The sequence below is a fragment of the Hemiscyllium ocellatum genome, chromosome 14, assembly GCF_020745735.1.
Source record: "Hemiscyllium ocellatum isolate sHemOce1 chromosome 14, sHemOce1.pat.X.cur, whole genome shotgun sequence".
Lineage (NCBI taxonomy): Eukaryota > Metazoa > Chordata > Chondrichthyes > Orectolobiformes > Hemiscylliidae > Hemiscyllium > Hemiscyllium ocellatum.
Genome location: NC_083414.1, coordinates 232,039 through 252,397, shown reverse-complemented (window position 1 = coordinate 252,397; position 20,359 = coordinate 232,039). Strand labels below are relative to the sequence as shown.

The following is a 20,359-nucleotide window of genomic DNA, read 5'->3' as shown; positions in this document are numbered from 1 at the left end:
CCCAAAGCATTTTATTCTTATATAAGAAGCAAGCGGGTAGCTAGAGAAAGAATTGGTCCACTAAAAGATAATGAAGGAAAGCTGTGTGCCAAACCTGAGAGAATGGGTGAGATTCTGAATGATTACTTTGCATGTGTTCATTGAGGAGAGGAACATGATGAACCTTGAGATTAGAGATAGATGTTTGATTAGTCTGGATCACGTTGACATAAGTAGGGAAGATGTGTTGCGTAGGCTAGAAGTTATTAAGTTGGATAAATCCCCAGGACCGGATGGGATCTATCCCAGGTTGCTGAGGGATGCAAGAGAGGAAATAGCTGGGGCCCTGACAGGTATCTTTGTGGCATCGTTAAATACAGGTAAGTTGCCGGAGGACTGGAGGGTAGCTTATGTTGTCCCCCTGTACAACAAGGGTAGTAGGGATATTATGGGTAACTACGACCAATGAGCCTGACATCAGTGGTGGGGAAGTTGCTGGAGAAGGTACTGAGAGATAGGATCAATTTATATTTAGAAAAGAATTAGCTTATCAGTATAGGCAACATGGTTTTGTGCGGGAGAGATCATGCCTTACCAACTCAATGGAGTTCTTCGAGGAAGTGACCAAGTTGTTAGATGAAGGAAGGGCTGTTGATGTCATATGCATGGACTTTAGTAAGGCGTTTGATAAGGTTGTCTTAGTAAGGTTTGAAAAGGTAGACGAATGGAGAAAGTGAAGTCACATGGTGTGCAGGGTGTTCTAGCTTGGTGGATAAAGGACTGTTTGAGCAACAGGAGACGGAGAGTAGTAGTTGAAGGGAGTTTCTCGAAATGGAGATAGGTGACCAGTGGTGTTCCACAGGGATCAGTCCTGGGGTCACTGTTGTTTGTGATATACATAAATGATCTGGAAGAGGGCACTATTGATATGATCAGTAAGTTTGCAAATGACACAAAGATTGGTGGAGTAGCAGAAAGCATGAGGGACTGTCAGAGAATACAGGAGAATATAGATAGACTGGAGAGTTGGGCAGAAAAGTGGCAGATGGATTTCAATCCAGACAAATGTAAGGTAATGCATTTAGGCAAGTCTAATTCTAGATCAAATTATGCAATGAATGGAAGAGCTGAAAAATGTGTTGCTGGAAAAGCGCAGCAGGTCAGGCAGCATCCAAGGAGCAGGAGAATTGACGTTTCGGGCAGAATATTCCTGAAGAAGGGTTTATGCCCGAAACATCGATTCTCCTGCTCCTTGGATGCTGCCTGACCTGCTGGGCTTTCCAGCAGCACATTTTTCAGCTCTGATCTCCAGCATCTGCAGTCCTCACTTTCTCCAATGAATGGAAGAGCCTTGGGAAAAGTTGATGGGTAGAGAAATCTGGGAGTGCAGGTCCATTGTACCCTGAAGGTTGCTGCACAGGTGGATAGAGTGGTCAAGAAGGCATATGGTATGCTTGCCTTCATTGGATGGGGTATTGAGCATAAGAGCTGACAAGTCATGCTAAAGTTGTACAAGACCTTGGTTCGGCCACATTTAGAATATTGTGTACAGTTCTGGTCGCCACATTACCAAAAGGATGTGGATGCTTTGGAGAGGGTGCAGAGAAGGTTTACGAGGATGTTGCCTGCCATGAAAGGTGCTAGCTATGAAGAAAGTTTGAGGAGGTTAGGTTTATTTTCATTAGAAAAAAGGAGATTGAGGTGGGGCCCGATTGAGGTTTACAAAATCATGAAGGGTGTAGACAGCGTGGATAGAGACAAGCTTCTTCCCAGGATGAAGGATTCAGTAACAAGAGGTCACGCTTTCAAGGAGAGAGGTGGAAAGTTTAAGGGGGATACACACAGCAAATACTTCACACAGTGGGTGGTGGGCATTTGGAACCTGTTGCCAGCAGAGGTGGTAGAGGCAGGCACGGTAGATTCATTTAGAATGCGTCTGGAAAGATGCATGAGTAGGTGGGGAGCAGAGGGTTACAAATGCTTAGGAATTGACCGACAGGTTTAGACAGTACATTTGGATCTGCTCAGGCTTTGCGGGCCAAAGGGCCTGTTCCTGGGCTGTAAATTTTCTCTGTTCTCTTTGTTCTTTGTGCTTTCATCCTCCGCTATTTAATGTTCTAACTAACATCCATGGAACTGATCAGATAAATTTCTCTGCACCCTCTCAAGGATCCTCACATCCTTTCCAAAATGTGGTGACTGTAATAGAATGTAATACTCCTGGTATGCTCTGGTTAGCATAGATATACTTCTTTTGTACTCAGCCTCTATTCATGAAGCCAATGATTCCATATGCTGTGCTGACCACTCTGAATATGTCCTGCCACCTTCAAAGATTAATACAAATCCACCCTCAGGTCCCTGTCCCTGAACAATCTGCAGAATTATGCTATTAAATCTATATTGCCTCTTCCTATTCCATATGCCAAAATGCATTATCCTCTCACTTCTGTGTGTTGAATTACATCTACCAATTGCAATCCATTTTGGTAGCTTGTCTCCTCCTCCTCCTAGGCAGTCCTTCAAGATCAGGAATGATTTGATTTCACGCCTGTTCAGGGTGTTCTTGGAATTCCAATAAGTCCAATATGAAATTTGCCATCTCTTACATATAGGACAGGTCATGCTTGAAGGTTTAAACAAATGAGCTGTTTAGAAGTTGTATGCTGTCTCCAGGGTCTGCTCTGTATGCAGCGTAAGCCACCAATGTGTTCTTGAAACCTATCTATTTTGTCACTTTTCCAAGTTTGGTATCATTATTGAATTTTGAAATTTTACTCTGTATCCCAAGAACCAAGTTAAAACAATCATCCACCATGTCAAAATAAAAGCTAATTATTGTGCATGCTGGAGAAATATAGCCAAGTGGTGATGAAGAAGCCGTTAACGTTTCAAGTCCAATTTCTTCAGATTTGACTGAGTTATACCCGATTTGAGATGTTAACTCTGTTTTTCACACTTTACTGATGCTGCCAGACCTGATTTTCTCTAACAATTTGATTTATCTACCATGACTTGCTGTATTCTGACCTAAAGCTTCTTTTTTATCCAATGCACACTGGCCCTCCTATTGCAAATCTCAAATTTACAAAAACTTGTAAACTTCTTTAAAGTACATAAAATACATATGAACAGCATCCACTGCACTAGCTTGATCTACCTTTTCTGATACTTCATCAAAATATTAATTTGATTAGTCAAGCATCATCTGTCTTTTACAAAAACATGTTGTCTATCCTTAATTGTCTTCAACCTCTTCAGCTTTTCGCTGATACTTTTCTGACTGATGTTTCTAAAGCCTTACTTATCACTAATGTAAAATTAATAAGCTTGTAGATTCTAGGACTCTCTGTACAGTCTTTCCTGAATAACAGAGTCATATTTGCACTCTTTAGGACACTAGAAACTTCACCAACTTCAAGGCAGATTTAAGGTCCGTCTTTCTGCTGTTTTTCACTCCCACTTTTGGAAACCTAGGATTGTAGGTATTGGGTGACTTTTACTATCCTAACAATAGCCGACCTTTCCACCACAGTCATCTTCCTTTCACTTTCCACACAGCCCATTTCCTCCAATACCTCAGTTTTTCTTACCCAAGTATTTTCCACTGACATTTGGTCCACTTGACATCTCCTAATACCAGAACCAGCATTATCTTGAGACTGAAAATACCCACTAATTGAGCAAGATCTCCTGAACACATTTCCAAAGTTCCTCCCCTTCTTGCATTTTACTCCAACATTATCCCAATTTCCATCTCTCCCTCTCACTTTTTGTAAGTGTATTAAATACCAAATAGTGTGGTTTTACACTTTTTGCTTCTCTACTCCAACCAATTGGACTCTTATTATTTCCCTCTCAGGGACATGCCCTGTCTCTTCAATATTACAATGTCTTTCTTATTCAGTACTGTCATCCCACCACCCTTTTATCCTTCTCTCTATTTTTAAACAGTTTATATCTTTGTTTAAATGCCCAAGTTCTCACCACTTTAAGCCTCATTTCCATTATTGCCGCAAAATAGTTGCACTCTGCTGTTTGTGCTTGAAGCTCATGGACACATTTTTGTTACCAGTAAGGCTAGGAATAGGAAGAAAGTATATTTTTTAAATAAGTGGCTAAAGAGTTGATGTAGGAGGAGGGTTTCAGATAGTTGGATCATTAGAATCTCTTCCAGAGCAGCTGGCAGGCAGTCCTACATCAGAAAGACAGGTTGTACTTAAACTGGAGGGGCACCAATATTCTGGCAGGTACAGTTGATAATGTCACTCAGGAGGGTTTGAAGTAGTGTGGCAGGGGATTGGGCACTAGTGCAGAATTTCAGCAAGTGAAATGACCAAGGAGGTGTGAGAGACTAAGGCCAATAAGGCTGAGAGGAGCAGCAGACAGGGAGAATGAAGGAAGGACATGATGATTGGCAATTAAATATTACAAGGTATAGATGCTTCAGACAGGACAGGGAGGGAAGTAAAAGGAGGTGTGAAGTTGCATTGCTGGTCAAGGACGATATCATGGCTGTGCTAAAGGAGCACACTATGAAGGTCTTGGGTGGTGAGGCATTATGTGTGAAGTTGAGAAATAAGGATGCAGTCACACTGTTGGGACTGTATTAAAGGCCTCCCAACGGTGAGCGTGAGGTAGAAGAACAAATAGATAAACAGATTATGGAAAGATGTAGAGGCAATAGGGTAGTGGTGATGGGAGATTTTAATTTTCCCAACATTGACTGGGATACACTTAACGTCAGAGGTCTGGATGGCATAGAATTTGTAAGCGTCTAGGAGAGTTTTCTAGTGCAGTATGTCAATAGTCCGGTGAGGGAAGGGGCCACATTGGACCTGGTACAGGGGAACGAGCCAAGACAGGTGGTAGACATTGAGGTGGAGGATTTCTTTGGGAACAGGGACCACAATTCTGTAAGTTTTAGAATACTCGTAGATAAAGAAGAGAGTGGTCCTCAGAAGAGTACTAAACTGGGCCAAGGCCAATTATATTAAAATTAGGCAGGAGCTCGGAAATGTGGATAGGACACAGCTACTTGAAGGGAAGTCCACATTTGAGATGTGGGAGGCTTTCAAAGATAGGTTAACGACAGTGCAGGATAGGTATGTCCCATTTAAGGCAAAGGATAGGAAGGGCAAGATTCATGAACGGTAGATGACAGGAGAAATTGTGCGACTAGCCAAGAGGAAAAGGGAAGCATACATAAGGTCTAGGCAGCTACGAATAGAACGGGTCCTGGAGGAATATCGGAAGAGTAGGACAAATCTTAAACGAGGAATCAAGCAGGCTAAAAGTCATGAATTAGCTTCAGCGAGCAGAATTAAGGAAAATCCCAAAGCATTTTATTCTTCTATAAGAAGCAAGCAGGTAACTAGAGAAAGGATTGGTCCACTAAAGGATAATGAAGGAAGGCTGAGTGTCAAACCTGAGAGAATGGGTGAGATTCTGAATGATTACTTTGCATCAGTTTTCACTGAGGAGAGAAACATGATGAATGTTGAGATTAGAGATAGAAGATTGATTAGTCTGGATCACGTTGACATGAATAGGGAAGATGTGTTGGGTAGGCTAGAGGTTATTAAGGAGGACAAATCCCCAGGACCGGATGGGATCTATCCCAGGTTGCTGAGGGAGGCGAGAGAGGAAATAGCTGGGACCCTGACAGATATCTCTGTGGCATCCTTAAATACAGATGAGATGCCAGAGGACTGGAGGGTTGCTCATGTTGTCTCCCTGTACAAGAAGGGTAGTAGGGATATTCCGGTGAGCCTGACGTCGGTGGGAAAGTTGCTGGAGAAGGTACTGACAAATAGGATCTATTTATATTTAGAAAAGAATGGGCTTATCAATGATAGGCAACATGGTTTTGTGCGGGGGAGATCATGCCTTACCAACTTAATAGAGTTTTTCGAGGAAGTGACCAAGTTGATAGATGAAGGAAGGGCTTTGATGTCATATACATGGACTTTAGTAAAGCGTTTGATAAGTTGGACTAATGGAGAAAATAAAGTCATATGGTGTGCAGGGTGTTCTAGCTAGGTGGATAAAGAACTGGTTGAGCAACAGGACAGAGAGACTAATAGTTGAAGGGAGTTTCTCGAAATGGGGAAAGGTAACCAGTGGTGTTCCACAGGGGCCAGTGTTGGGGCCACTGTTGTTTGTAATATACATAAATGATCTGGTAAGGGCACTGTTGGTATGATCAGCAAGTTTGCAGATGGCACGAAGTTTGGTGGAGTAGCAGAAAGCATAAGGGACTGTCAGAGAATACAGGAACTTATAGAAAGACTGGAGAGTTGGGTGGAAAAGTGGCAGATGACTTTCAATCCAGACAAATGTGAGGTGATGCATTCAGGCAAGTCTAATTCTAGATGGAATTATACAATGAACGGAAGAGCCTTGGGAAAAGTTGATGACAGAGAGGTCTGGGAGTGCAGGTCTATTGTACCCTGAAGGTTGCTGCACAGGTGGATAAAGTGGTCAAGAAGGCATATAGTATGCTTGCCTTCATTGGACGGGGTATTGAGTATAAGAGCTGGCAAATGATGTTAAAATTGTACAGACATTGATTCGGCCACATTTAGAATACTGTGTACAGTTCTGGTCGCCACATTACCAAAAGGATGTGAACGCTTTGGCGAAGGTGCAGAGAAGGTTTATGAGGATGTTGCCTGTCACGGAAGATGCTAGCTATGAAGTAAGTTTGAAGAGGTTAGGCTTATTTTCAGTAGAAAAAAGGAAATTGAGGTGGGACCTGATTGAGGTTTACAAAATCATGAAGGGTATAGACAGGGTGGATAGAGACCAGCTTTTTCCGAGTGAAGGATTCAATAAGGAGAGGTCACTCTTTCAAGGTGTGAGGTGGAAAGTTTAAGGGGCATACACATGGCATGTACTTCACACAGAGGGTGGGCATTTGGAAAGCGTTGCCAGCAGAGGTGGTAGAGGCAGGCACGGTAGGTTCATTTGAGATGCGTCTGGATAAATACATGAGTAAGTAGGGAGTAGAGGGATGCAGATGCTTAGGAATTAACCGACAGGTTTAGACAGTACATTTGGATCGGCTCAGGCTTGGAGGGCCGAAGGGCCTGTTCCTGGGCTGTAAATTTTCTTTGTTCTTTGTTATTGAACAGGGTGGGACTGGCAGACTGATATGTATTTGTGTTAATGTGTGGAGCATGACTGGTAAGGCAGGTGGATTTGGAGCTTGATTAATATATGTAACTATGATTATGCAGCTATTATAAAAACTTGGTTGAGAGAGGGACGAGACTGGCAGCTTAACAGTTTGGGATTTAGATGTTACAGAGGGACATAAAAGAAGTGAATTACTGATATGGAAGAATATCACAGCTGTACTGAGGGCACTTTGGAGGATTCAGGCAGCATCCAAGGAACAGCAGATTCTACGTTTCGGGCATAAGCCAGAAGGGCTTATGCCCGAAACGTCGAATCACCTGTTCCTTGGATGCTGCCTGACCTGCTGCGCTTTTCCAGCAACACATTTTCAGCTCTGATCTCCAGCATCTGCAGACCTCACTTTCTCCACCTTGGAGGATTCACCAAGTTAAATTAAGAGTTCAGGAACAGGAAGGCTGCAATTACTTTGATGGGATTGTACTACAGACACCCAACAGCCAGCGGAAATGGAGGGACAGATATGTAGACAAATCGTGAAAAAATGTGAAAACAACAGGATTGGTATGGTGGTGATTTTAACCTCCAATTTATTGACTCACACTCCTTTAGTTCCAGGGACTTGGATGTGAGGGAATTTGTTCAGTGTGTCCAGGAGAGTCTTTTGAAGTAACATTTTAATAGTCCACCTAGGGAAGGGGCCCTAATAGAGCCAGTATTGGGGAATGATGCCAGCCAGGCGATTGAAGTTTCAGTGGGGGAGCATTTCGGGAACAATGATCATAATTCTGTTAGTTTTAAGTGACTTATGGATACAGATAAGAGTAGTCCTTAGGTGAGAGTAAATTGGGAGAAGGCTAACTACCTCAATATTACACAGTAACTTGGGAATGTAGATTCTGGGTGGCAGTTTGAGAATGAATCCACATTTGTCACGTAGGAATCTTTGAAAGTCCAGTTGGTTAGAGTTCAGGACTAGCACAATTCTATGAAAGTAAAAGACTAGGATGACAAGATTCAAGAATCATGTTGGCTCAAAGGTAGAAGACAGAGGGTGGTGGTGGAGGATTGTTTTTCAGACTGGAGACCTGTGACCAGTGGAGTGCCGCAAGGATCGTTGCTGGGTCCTCTACTTCTTGTCATTTACATAAATTATTTGGATGCGAGCATGAGGTACAGTTAGTAAGTATGCAGATGACACCAAAATTGGAGGTATAGTGAACAGCGAAGAGGGTTACAACAGGATCTGGACCAGATGAGCCAATGGGCTGAAAAGTGGCAGATGGAGTTTAATTCAGATAAATGCGGGGTGCTGCATTTCGGGAAAGCAAATATTAGCAGGACTTATACACTTAATGGTAAGGTCCTAGGGAGTGTTGCTGAACAAAGAGACCTTGGAGTGCAGGTTCATAGCTCCTTGAAAGTGGAGTCACAGGTAGATAGGATAGTGAAGAAGGTGTTTGGTATGCTTTCCTTTATTGATCAGAGTAATGTGTACAGGAGTTGGGAGATCATGTTGTGGCTGTACAGGATATTGTTCGGCCACAGTTTGAATATTGCATGAAATTCTGGTCTCCTTCCTATCAGAAAGATTTTTTTTTAAAATTAGAATACTTACCATGCGGAAACAGGCCCTTTGGCCCAACACGTCCACACCGACCTACCAAAGCGCAACCCACCCAGACCCATTCCCCTACATTTAGAGATTTACTAGGATGTTGTCTGGTATGGAGGGAAGTTCTGACGAGGTAAGGCTGAGGGACATGAGACTGTTTTCATTAGAGAGAAGAAGGTTGAGTGGTGACATGATTGAGACATACAAGATAACCAGAGGGTTGCGTAGGGTGGACAGTGAGAGTCTTTTTCCTCAGATGGTGATGGCTAGCATGTGGTAGCATAGCTTTAAATTGAGGGGTGATAGATTTAGGACAGATGTCAGAGGTAGTTTCTTTACTCTGAGAGTAGTAGGGATGTGGAATGCATTGCCCGCAACAGTATTAGACTCGCCAACTTTAAGGGCATTTAAATGTTCATTGAATAGGCATATGGACGAGAATGGAATAGTGTAAGTTAGGTGAGCTTTAGATTGGTTCCACAGGTCAGCGAAAAGTCGGTTGAAGGGCTGATACAGACCTGAAATGTTCTGTGTTCTATGGTTGATGAGGGCAGGGTGGTGGTTGTTACTAATATGGACTTTAGCAAGACCTCTGACAAGGTTCCTCATGGCTGACTGGCACAGAAGATGAAATCCGTGAGATCGTTGGTGAGCTGGTGAGATGGATACAGAACTGGCTTGGTCATAAAAGATAGAGAGTAGCATAGAGTCATAGAGATTTACAGCACAGAAACAGACCCTGCGGTCCAACCTGTCTATGCCAACCTGAATTCCCAACCCAATCTAGTCCCATCTGCCATCACCCGACCCATATCCCTCCAAACCCTTCCTATTCATATACCCATCCAGATGTCTTTTAAATGTTGCAAGCAGTGGAAGGGTGTTTTTCTGACTGGAGATCTGTGAACAGTGTTGTTCTCCAGGTATTAGTGCTGTACCCTGGTTATTTGTAATGTAATTGTAACACAAAGATTGGAGGAACTGCAGATAGTGAGAAAGATTGCCAGAAAATACAGACAGACATAGATAGGCTTGATAAAAACAATGACTGCAGATGCTGGAAACCAGATTCTGGTGTAGAGTGGTGCTGGAAAAGCACAGCAGTTCAGGCAGTATCCGAGGAGCAGTAAAATGAGAGGAGGTTTATCTCTCCACCCTTCAGGCACTCTGCCTGTATGCCTGATGAAGGGCTTTTACCCAAAACATCGATTTTACTGCTCCTCGGATGCTGCCTGAACAGCTGTGCTTTCCCAGCACCTACTCCAGATCATAGATAGGCTTGAGTCTTGGGTAGAAAAATGACAATGGAATTTAATCCAAACAAATCCAAGTCTAATGCAGGAGGGAATTACACAGTAAAGGGCAAAGGCCTTTGAAGCATTAAAATACAGAGGGATCTAGGCTAGAGGTTCAAAGTTCCCTGAAAAAGGTGACACAAGTGGATAAGTTGGCCAAGAAGGCATATTGCATGCCTGCCTTGATCAGTTGGGGCACAAGTTGCAGCTGTTTAGAACTTTAGTTAAGCTGCATTTGGAATATTGTGTACAGTTCTGGTCACTACACTATCAGAAGGATGCGGAGGCTTTGGAGAGGGTACAGAAAAGGTTTACCAGGATGTTGTTTGGTTTGGAGTGTATTCGCTGTGAGGAGAAATTAGACAAACTCAATTTATTTTCACTTGACTATTAGAGGCTAAGGGATGACCCGATAGAATGGACAGTCAGATCCTTTTCGTGGGGTAGAAATGTCAATTACTCGGGCATAGGTTTAATGTAAATTGAGGAAAGTTCAAAGGAGACATGAGAGGCAAGTCTTTTATGCAGAGGGTGGTAAGTGTCTGGAACATACTATCAGAGGAGGTGGTGGAGGCATATACAATAGCAGTGTTCAGCAGGCATCTTGACAGACACACGAATAGGCAGGGAATATAGGGATACAACCACATAGAGGCAAAAGGTTTGTAGTTTAGAAAGGCATCATGTGTGGGTGCAGGTTTGGTGGGCCAAAGGTCCTGTTCTGTAACTGTTCTTTGCCCCACGTTTTGTGTATTTACAGTTGTACTTTATTGTTTTGTCTTTGCATTCATCATAGTGCTTCTTAGTCTGCTCCTATCTGATTTTGTTTTATTAATTCATTCATAAGATGAGGATGTCACTGGCTGGGTCAGCATTTATTGCCCCTCCATAATTGTCCAGAGGGCAGCTAAGAGTCAACCACATTGCTGAGGGTCTGGAATCATACATAGGCCAGTTATCCTCCCTAAAGGACATCAGTGAACCAGTTGGGTTTTCCCAACAATTGACAATAGATTAATGGTCATCATTTAAACTGTTAATTCCAGTATTTTTTAAATTGAATTCAAATTCCACCAATTGCTGTGGCAGGATTTAAACTCTAGTCCCCAGAACATTATGAGGGTCTCTGAATTAATAGTCCAGCAATAATGGCACTAGGTCATTTCCTCCCCCCAGCATGACACAACTTTCCTCTTTAATCCTGCCCAAAATACACTTCCAGGACCTTATTCATCTTTTTTATTTCTGTATGCTAGTACTGGTCCCAATGTTTCAATAATCTACCTTGCTTCAAGCACACATTGTTCCTGCTGAACATAAAAGGAGAAAATGCTGGAAAATTCAACAGTTCTTGCACTATTTCTGGAAAGAGAAGCAGAATTAAAATTTCGTATTCAAAAACACTTCACCAAAGACCTTTTGAATTTCAATGAACAGTGGACTTGAAATGTTAACTGTTCCATCCTTATGGATGTAATAAGACCATAAGAAATAGGAACAAGAGTAGGTCATTTGGCCCTTAAGCTTCTTCCACTCTTCACTTACATTTTCCTGCCCTTTCCCCATAATCCTTGATGCCTCAAATCATCAAGAAACTATCTCAGCCTTAAATATACATAAATACTCTGGCAAGGAGTTCTAAATACTCACAGTCCTCTTTAGCCAGTTTCTTCAGCACTTTCTGTTTTAATTTTAGCTTTCTATTATCTGCAATGTTTTACTTCTAGAACGTAGAACATTATAGCGCATTACAGGCCCTTCGGCCCTCGGTTGCGCTGTCCTGCAGAACCAATCTGAAGCCTATCTAACCTACATTATACAATTTTATCCACATGTTTATCCAATGACCAAATTCCCTTACAATTGGCGAGACTACTACTGTTGCAGGCGGGGATTTCCATACCCCTACTTCTTTCTGAGTAAAGAAACTACTTCTAACATCTGTCTTATTTCTATCACTCCTCAATATAAAAATATGTCCCCTCGTGCTAACCATCACCATATGAGGAAAAAGGCTCTCGCTGTCCACCCAATCTAATCCTCTGATTATCTTGTATGCCTCAATTAAGTCACCTCTCAACCTTCTTCTCTGTAATGAAAACAACCTCAAGTTCCTCAGCCTTTCCTCAGAAGACCTTCCCTCCATACCAGCAACATCCTAGTAAATCTCCTCTGCACCTTTTCCAAAGCTTCCACATTCATCCTAAGACCAGAACTGTATGCAATACTCCAAGTATAGCCGCACCAGAGTTTCACACAGCTGCAGCATGACTTTGTGGCTCTGAAACTCAATCCCTCTGCCAATAAAACTTAACACACTATATGGAATCGTGATTTGGAGGTGCCGATGTTGGACTGGGCTGTACAAATTTAAAAATCATACAACACCAGGTTATAGTCCAACAGGTTTATTTGGAAGCAGTAGCTTTCAGGGCGTTGTTCCATTATCAAGTGGCTGTGACCACCTGATGATGAAGCAGCACTCCAAAAGCTAGTGCTTTCAAATAAACCTGTTGGACTATAACCTGGTGTTGTATGACTTTTAACATGCTATACGCCTTCTTAACAATCGTATCAACCTGAGGCAACTTTCAGGAACCTGTGCACATGGACACCAAGATCTCTCTGCTCATCCACACTACCAAGAAGCTTACCATTAGCTCAGTATTCTGTATCCTGTTACTCCTTCCATAGTGAATCACCTCACACTTTCCGTATTCAATTCCATTTGCCACCTCTCAGCCCAGCTCTGCAGCTTATATATGTCACTCTGTCACCTGCAACATCCTTCAGAACTCTACCAACCTTCGTGTCATCCACAGATTTACTAACCCATCCTTCTATGCCCTCATCTAGGTCATTTATAAAAATGACAAACAGCAGTGGCCCCAAAACAGATCCTTCCAGTATTCCACTAGTAACTGAACTCCATTTCCCATCATAACCATTCTCTGTCTTCTTTCAACTAGCCAAGTATTTCTGATCCAAATTACCCTCGATCTCATGCCTCTGTATTTTGTGCAGTAGCCTACTGTGGGGAACCTTATTAAACACCTTACTGAAATCCATATGCACCACATCAACAGCCTTAACCTAATCCATTTGGTCACATCTGAAAGAACTCAATAAGGTTTGTGAGACACAACCTCCCCTTCACAAAATTATGTTGACTATCCCTAATCAACTTATTCCTCTAGATGATTATAAATCCTTTCTCTTATAACATTTCCCATCACTTTACCCACAACAAAAGTAAGGCTCACTCGTCTATAATTACCAAGGTCGTCTCTACTCTCTTCCTTGAACAAGGGGGCAACATTTGCTATCCTCCAGTCTTCTGCCACCATTCCTTTAGACAATGATGACATAAAGATCAAAATCAAAGGTTCTGCATATCTCTTCCCTGGCTTCCTAGGATAAGTTCCGTCTGGCCCAGGGGACGTACCTATTTTCACACTTTCTAGAATTGCTAACACCCCCTCGTTATGAACCTCAATCCAATCTAGCCTCATAGCCTGTCTCAGTATTCTCATCGACAACATTGTCTTTTTCCAGTGTGAATACTGACGAAAAATATTCATTTAGCGCTTCCCCCATCACCATGGATTCCACGCACAACTTCCCACTACTATCCCTGATTGGCCCTAATCTTTCTCTAGTCATTCTTTTATACCTGACATACCTAAAGAAAGCTTCAGGGTTTTCCTTGATCTTATCTGCCAACAACTTCTCATGACTCCTCCTGGCTCCTCCTGGCTCTCTTTAGGTCGTTCCTGGTTAACTTGTAACTCGAGCACCCTAACCGAGCCTTCATGTCTCATCCTAACATAAGCTGCTTCTTCCTCTTGACAAGAGATTCTATTTGATTGTTTGTCCCTATTTTCCTGTTTCTACTTTGGCTATGTTTGGTAGTGGGACTACTCTTGAGGTCCTCCTTTTTAACTTGCTCCCCAGCTCTTGAAAATCTGATGATATGACCTAATATGTATGTACAAATATGGAGCAGGAGTTGGTAATTTGACCCCTCAAGCCTGCTCCATCATTTAGTAAGATCTTAGCTCATCTGACTGTAACTAGAAGTGTTCTACAACTCTCAACCCTCAAAAAGGAAAGCAATTGTCTCATCTCTGTTGATTTTTAAACAGTGACCCCTCATTCTAAATGCTTGCAGAATAGGAAATATCCTATCCACATCTACCGTCAAGACTCGAGACATCTATCTTGAAGCCCAAGAAGTCAAGACCTCTCCGGACCTTATATTTTTCGATCATGTCTTTCTCCATCCTCAGTACCAGCATATGCCACAAAGTCTGGTTCACTTCATTCTCCCTGCAGCATATTCTGCACCTTCTCCATGATGTCATTTACCTTGACAAACCTCATGATGACATTTACAGAAATGCCTCTCTGTCCCTCTAATGATAGAATCTACTTTAGCGACTGTATTTCTTCACATTAATGTTCCCTCCTATACGGTTCCTTTCCTGTTGCATAGAGCCTAGACTGCATTGTTTCACTTGCAGCTGTTCTGAGTCCAGTTTGAGATTGGCTCACAACCCCAAGATTTTTAATAATTGTCTTTTCCTGCTCTTGTGGTTGGCCACGTATCGCATCTCACTGTCCATGGAGTGACTACCTCCTAGAATATATGACCTGGGAAACTGCTATCCTATCTGATGCTGCATAGTGAATCCAGTTATCCAGCTAAATTTGGAAATGCTGAGGATGAGCTGGAGATAGTTCCTGCATGCATGGTCACACATTATTTGAAAAAGAAACACCATGTATGCAGGAAAAAGGCAGGGGAAGGGATTAGGCAAATTACTTGCTTCAAAGAGACAACACACACGTCAGACTGATTGGCTTCTTTCTGTGCTATAGACTTCTTTGAATCTAAGACACATGCAATGTCCTGAGGTTCCCGTGTTCTGCAACAATTGAAATAAACGAACAGATCTCTGAAACCATCCATAATGTAAAAGAAATACACTGTTTAAAGTATTGATTTTAACACCTATTTTTCAACCTGTTGTTTGTGGTTGCATCTCACTGGAGTCATTCATTAGAAATCAAGCTCCATTATTCCTGGATTCATCACCAAGAATTAAAAGTTTTAAATAAGTGTGCAAAATTCTCCCAATTACTCTTTTAGGTCCAGATTGACAGAATTAGAGTTTTAAATTCCCCCCATATTTTCTGTTTGTATTCCAGGTGAGCGATATGTCATGACTTTTCTAAATGTGTTAAGTTTTGGAGATCAAGGTATGTTTTTTTATTTTCTTGATAGAGTGTGTCTAGTTGAATTTAAAGTGCTTTATTACAAAGATGTACAGTAGTGTTAGTAATGATACTTCTCTGTCATACTGAGGGAAATAGCGAGTGCAGCTCTTGAATGAGCCACCTTGCCTCACTAGCAGCACTACCAGGTTTTGAGACCAAGAGGGTAGAAATTAAGCACATAATTTCAAGCGAGTGCTACAAGGAGGGAGACTGCACGCTGCAGTACTACGCACCATTCAGCAGTCATTAAATTAGACTCTAGGTTAGATGGGAAGCATGGGTTTCTCTTGCCTGGCAGCAAGTGCTGAACATTCCTGAAAGGATTAACAGGTGGATCTTCGGACCTACAGAGAGAGGACCTAAGGGACAACTTTCATGCAGAGGGTGGCGCGTGTATGGAATGAACTGCTAGAGAAAGTGATGGAAGCTGTACAATTACAACATTTAAAAGCCATCTGGATGGGTATATGAATAGAAAATGTTGAGGGGGATATTGGCCAAATGCTGGCAAATGGGACTAGATTACTTAGGATGTCTGGGCAGCATGGACGAATTGCACCAAAAAATCTGTTTCCTTGCTGAACATCTCTATGACTCCACAAGTCTCAGTTGTTGAGACTAGCAGAGAGTCTGGTTGTTGCTGTGATTTTTCTGACTGTTCATGGATAGAACATATGTTGTTCTGTTGCTGACTGCATACAGTTGAAATGGTTATTGTTTTCACAAAGCAATGGGAATGAAAGGGAGAAACATCACAGAATCTGTTTGAAACATCAGAAGGGAGAAACATTATTAATAAGACAATGCCTAACTATCCCTTAGTTCATGATATTCTTGTCTCACCAACTATTCAACACATGTCTGCAGAGCTGGTGTAGGAGGGAAGGCTTCAGATGTGTGGATCATTGGGTTACCTTCTGGGGAAGATGGGACCTCTACAAGGAGAATGGGTTTCATCTGAACTGGAAGGGCACCAATATCCTGGGTGGAAGGTTTGCTAGAGTTCTTCAGGATTGTTTAAACTAGTTTGGCAGGGGATGGGAACTGGATCTACAGATCAGAGGATGTGGTAGCAGGTGAGCAGGCAGATAGAGCATGCATTGAGTCTGTGAGGAAGGATTTACGATTGATAGGGCAAAGTTGCAGTTAGTGTGATGGGTTGAAGTGTGTATTTTTTAACACAAGAGTCCGGAATAAGAGTGATGAACTTAGAGCTTGGATCAGTACTTGGAGCTACAATGTTGTGGCCATTACGGAGACTTGGATATCACAGGGGTAGGAATGGTTTTTGGATGTTCCAGAGTTTAGATGTTTCAGAAGGAATAGGGAGGGAGGTGAAAGAAGTGGGAGAGTGGCATTGCTAATTGGAATAGTATCACAGCTACAGAAAGGGAGGTCGTCGAGGGGGGTTTGTCTACTGAGTCAGTATGGGTGGGAGTCAGAAACAGGGAAAAGAGCAATCACTTTAGGACATAGAAAAGTACAGCATAGAAGAGGCCCTTCAGCCCACCATGTTGTGCCAAGGTTTAATCCTAATGTAAAATATAATAACTTAACCTACACACCCCTCAACTCACTGCTATCCATGTGCATGTCCACTGAGTTATTACAGTCAAGTCCGCGGTGAACAAATTATTGGAGAGGATTGTGAGGGGCATGCCTCACAAGCCTTATTGAATTCTTTGAGGATGTGACAAAATGCATTGCTGAAGGTAGATCAGTGATTGTGGTGGATATGGATTTTAGCAAGGCATTTGATAAGGTTCTCCATGGTAGGCTTGGGATACAGGGAAATCTGGCTGTCGGGATATAGAATGGGCTGGCCCCAAAGAAAACAGAGGGTGGTAGTTGATGGAAAGACTTCAACCTGGAGCTCGGTGACCATTGGTGTTCCGCAGGAATCTGTTCTGGTACCTCTGGTCTTTCTAATTTTTATAAATGGCTTAGATGAGGAAGTGGAAGTGTGGGTTAGTAAGTTTGCCGATGATACGAAGGTTGGTGGAGTTATCGACAGTGTGGAGGCCAATTGTAGGTTGCAATGGGACATTGACAGGATGCAGAACTGGGCTGAGAAGTAACTGATGGAGTTCAACCTGGAAAAGTGCGAAGTGATTCACTTTGAAAGGTCAAATTGGAATGCAGATTACAGGGCTAAAGGAAGGATCCTTGGCAGTGTGGAAAAACCAAAGGATTTTGGGGCACACGTCCATAGTACCCTCAAAGTTGCTACCCAAGTTCATAGGGTTGTTGAGAAGGTGAATGGTGTGTTGACCTTCATCCTTCCTGTAATGGGGCGACCAGAACTGTACACAATATTCCAAGTGCGGCCGCACTAGCGTTTTGTATAATTGCAGCATGATATTACAGCTCTGAAACTCAATCCCTCTCCCAACAAAACTGGAGGGAGGCAAATGTAATTCCTCTCTTTAAGAAAGGAAATAGGGAAATCCCTGACAATTACAGACCAGTCAGTCTCACATCTGTCGTCTGCAAGGTGTTAGAAAGGATTTTGAGAGATAGGATTTATGACCATCTGGAAGAGCATAGCTTGATTCAAGGCAGTCGGCACGGCTTTGTGAGGGGCAGGTCATGCCTCACAAACCTTATTTGAGGGTGTTACTAGAGAAGTTGATGAGGATCAAGCGGTGGATGTTGTGTATATGGACTTCAGTAAGGCATTTGATAAGGCTCGTTCAGAAGATCAGGAGGAATGGGATACAGGGAAATTTAGCTATGTGGATACAGAATTGGCTGGTTGATAGAAGACAGCGAGTGGTAGTGGAAGGAAAATATTCTGCCTGGAAGTCAGTGGTGAGTGGTGTTCCACAGGGCTCTGTTCTTGTGCCCCTACTCTTTGTAATTTTTATTAATGACTTGGATGCGGAGATTGAAGGATAGGTTAGCAAGTTTACAGACGACACAAAGGTTGGAGGTGTCGTTGACAATATAGAGGACTGTTGTATGCTGCAGCATGATATTGACAGGATGCAGAGATGGGCTGAGAGGTGGCAGATGGAGTTCAACCTGGATAAGTGCGAGGTGATGCATTTTGGAAGGTCGAACTTGAAAGTTGAGTACAGGGTTAAGGATAGGATTCTTGGCAATGCAGAGGAACAGCGGGATCTTAGTGTGCAGGTACATAGATCCCTTAAAATGGCCACCAAAGTGGACAGGGTTGTTAAGAAAGCATATGGTGTATAGAACATAGAACAGTACAGCACAGAACAGGCCCTTCAGCCCACGATGTTGTGCCGACCATTGATCTTCATGTGAGGTAAACCTAATGTATGAACTCTCAAATTTCTATGACCATATGCATGTCCAGCAGTCTCTTAAATATCCCCAATGACCTCGCTTCCACAATTGCTGCTGGCAACGCATTCCATGCTCTCACAACTCTCTGCGTAAAGAACCTGCCTCTGACATCCTCTCTATACTTTCCGCCAAACAGCTTAAAAATATGTCAGACGTTTTTTTACGTAGAGAATGGTGGGTGTGTGAAATGCACTGCCAGCAGTGGTAATTGAGTCAGATACATTGGGGACATTTAAATGACTCTTGCAACAGCACATGGATGATAGTAAAATGGAGGGTACTTAATTCAGTTTGATCTTAGAGTAGAATAAAAGGTCGTCATAATATCAAGGACCGAAGGGCCTGTACTGTGCTGTACTGTTCTATGTTCTATAACTATTCCCAGAGCTGAGTCCAGCTTCCAGGGAACTGCTGACTGCACAAGTGTTTGCAATTTGTTAGAATGACTGCTTATATGTGCGTTTTGATGCAGGTGTGTATGACGTTGTGAATAATCTGGGATCGCTGGTGGCCAGATTCCTGTTCCTTCCCATTGAGGAAAGCTTCTATGTTTTCTTTGTCAAAGTGCTTGAGCGAGGAAAGGACATTGGACACCAGAAGCAGGTAATGCCTTTCTGCAGCAAACTGCCAGACTGTCAGGTGTTGTGGTATCTCCAGATCCTGTTACTATACTGACAGGAATAAATGGAAGCGTCGACATCAGGAATGTGTTGGGTGGGGCGGGGGAGAGGGGTGGGGAGAGGTGCCCAAGGGGGCTGAGAGATAAATGGGAAGGGCGTGGGGCTGTGGGGGAAGGTAGCTTGGAAGGCAATGGGTAGATGAAGATGGGGTGTGATGGTGATAGGTCGGAGCAGAGGGTGGACGGGATAGTTGGAAAGGAAGATAGACAGGTAAGACAGTTAAAGAGGGCGGTGCCCATTTGGAGGGTTGGATCTGGGATAAGATGGAGAGAGGGGAGTTGAGGAAACTGGTGAAATTGACATTGATGCAATATGGTTGGAGGGTCCCAAGGTGGAAGTTGAGGCCCTCCTCCTCCAGGTGTCGGGTGGCTTGGATTTGGCAGTGGAGGAGGCCCTGGGCTTGCATGTCCTCGGTGGAGTGGAAGGGGGATTTGTTGTGGTCAGCCACAGGGTGGTGGGTTTGTAGGGTATGTTTGTCCCAGAGATGTTCCCTGAATGTTCCGCAAGTTGGCAGCCTGTCTCCCCACTGTAGAGGAGATCACATCAGGAACAGCAGACACAGGGGATGAGGTGTTTGGATGGTTAGGAAAATCTCTGCCAAGTGTGAAAGCATCCTTTGGGGCCTTGGATGGAGTTGAGGGTGGTGGTGTGGGCACAGGTTTTACACCTCTTGCTGGAGCAAGTGAAGGTGCTGGGAGTGGAGGGTGGGTTGGTGGGGTGTGTGGACTTAATGAGGGAGTCATGGAGGGAATTGTTTCTGCGAAGTGCTGGTAGAGGTGGGAGGGAAATATATCTCTGGTGGTGGAATCTGACTGTAGGTGGTGGAAATGGTGGAGGATGATGCATTGTATCCAGAGAGATACAACGTTGACTCTTCTGCTCCTCGGATGTTGCCTGACCTGCTGTGCTTTTAGATTAGATTAGATTACTTACAGTGTGGAAACAGGCCCTTTGGCCCAACAAGTCCACACCGACCCGCCGAAGTGCAACCCACCCATACCCCTACATTCACCTCTTACCCAACACTATGGGCAATTTAGCATGGCCAATCCACC

The 20,359-nt window shown here is 43.2% G+C and overlaps 1 protein-coding gene across 1 annotated transcript in view; it reads left to right on the top strand.

Annotated features, from left to right (window-relative positions):
* Positions 1-20,359, top strand: part of rft1 (RFT1 homolog) — a 78,583-nt gene that overhangs the window by 47,364 nt on the left and 10,860 nt on the right. The window contains exons 8-9 of the mRNA XM_060835267.1: positions 15,241-15,291; positions 19,097-19,227. Coding sequence (XP_060691250.1) covers positions 15,241-15,291; positions 19,097-19,227 — 182 coding nt within the window. The remainder of the gene's footprint in view (positions 1-15,240; positions 15,292-19,096; positions 19,228-20,359) is intronic.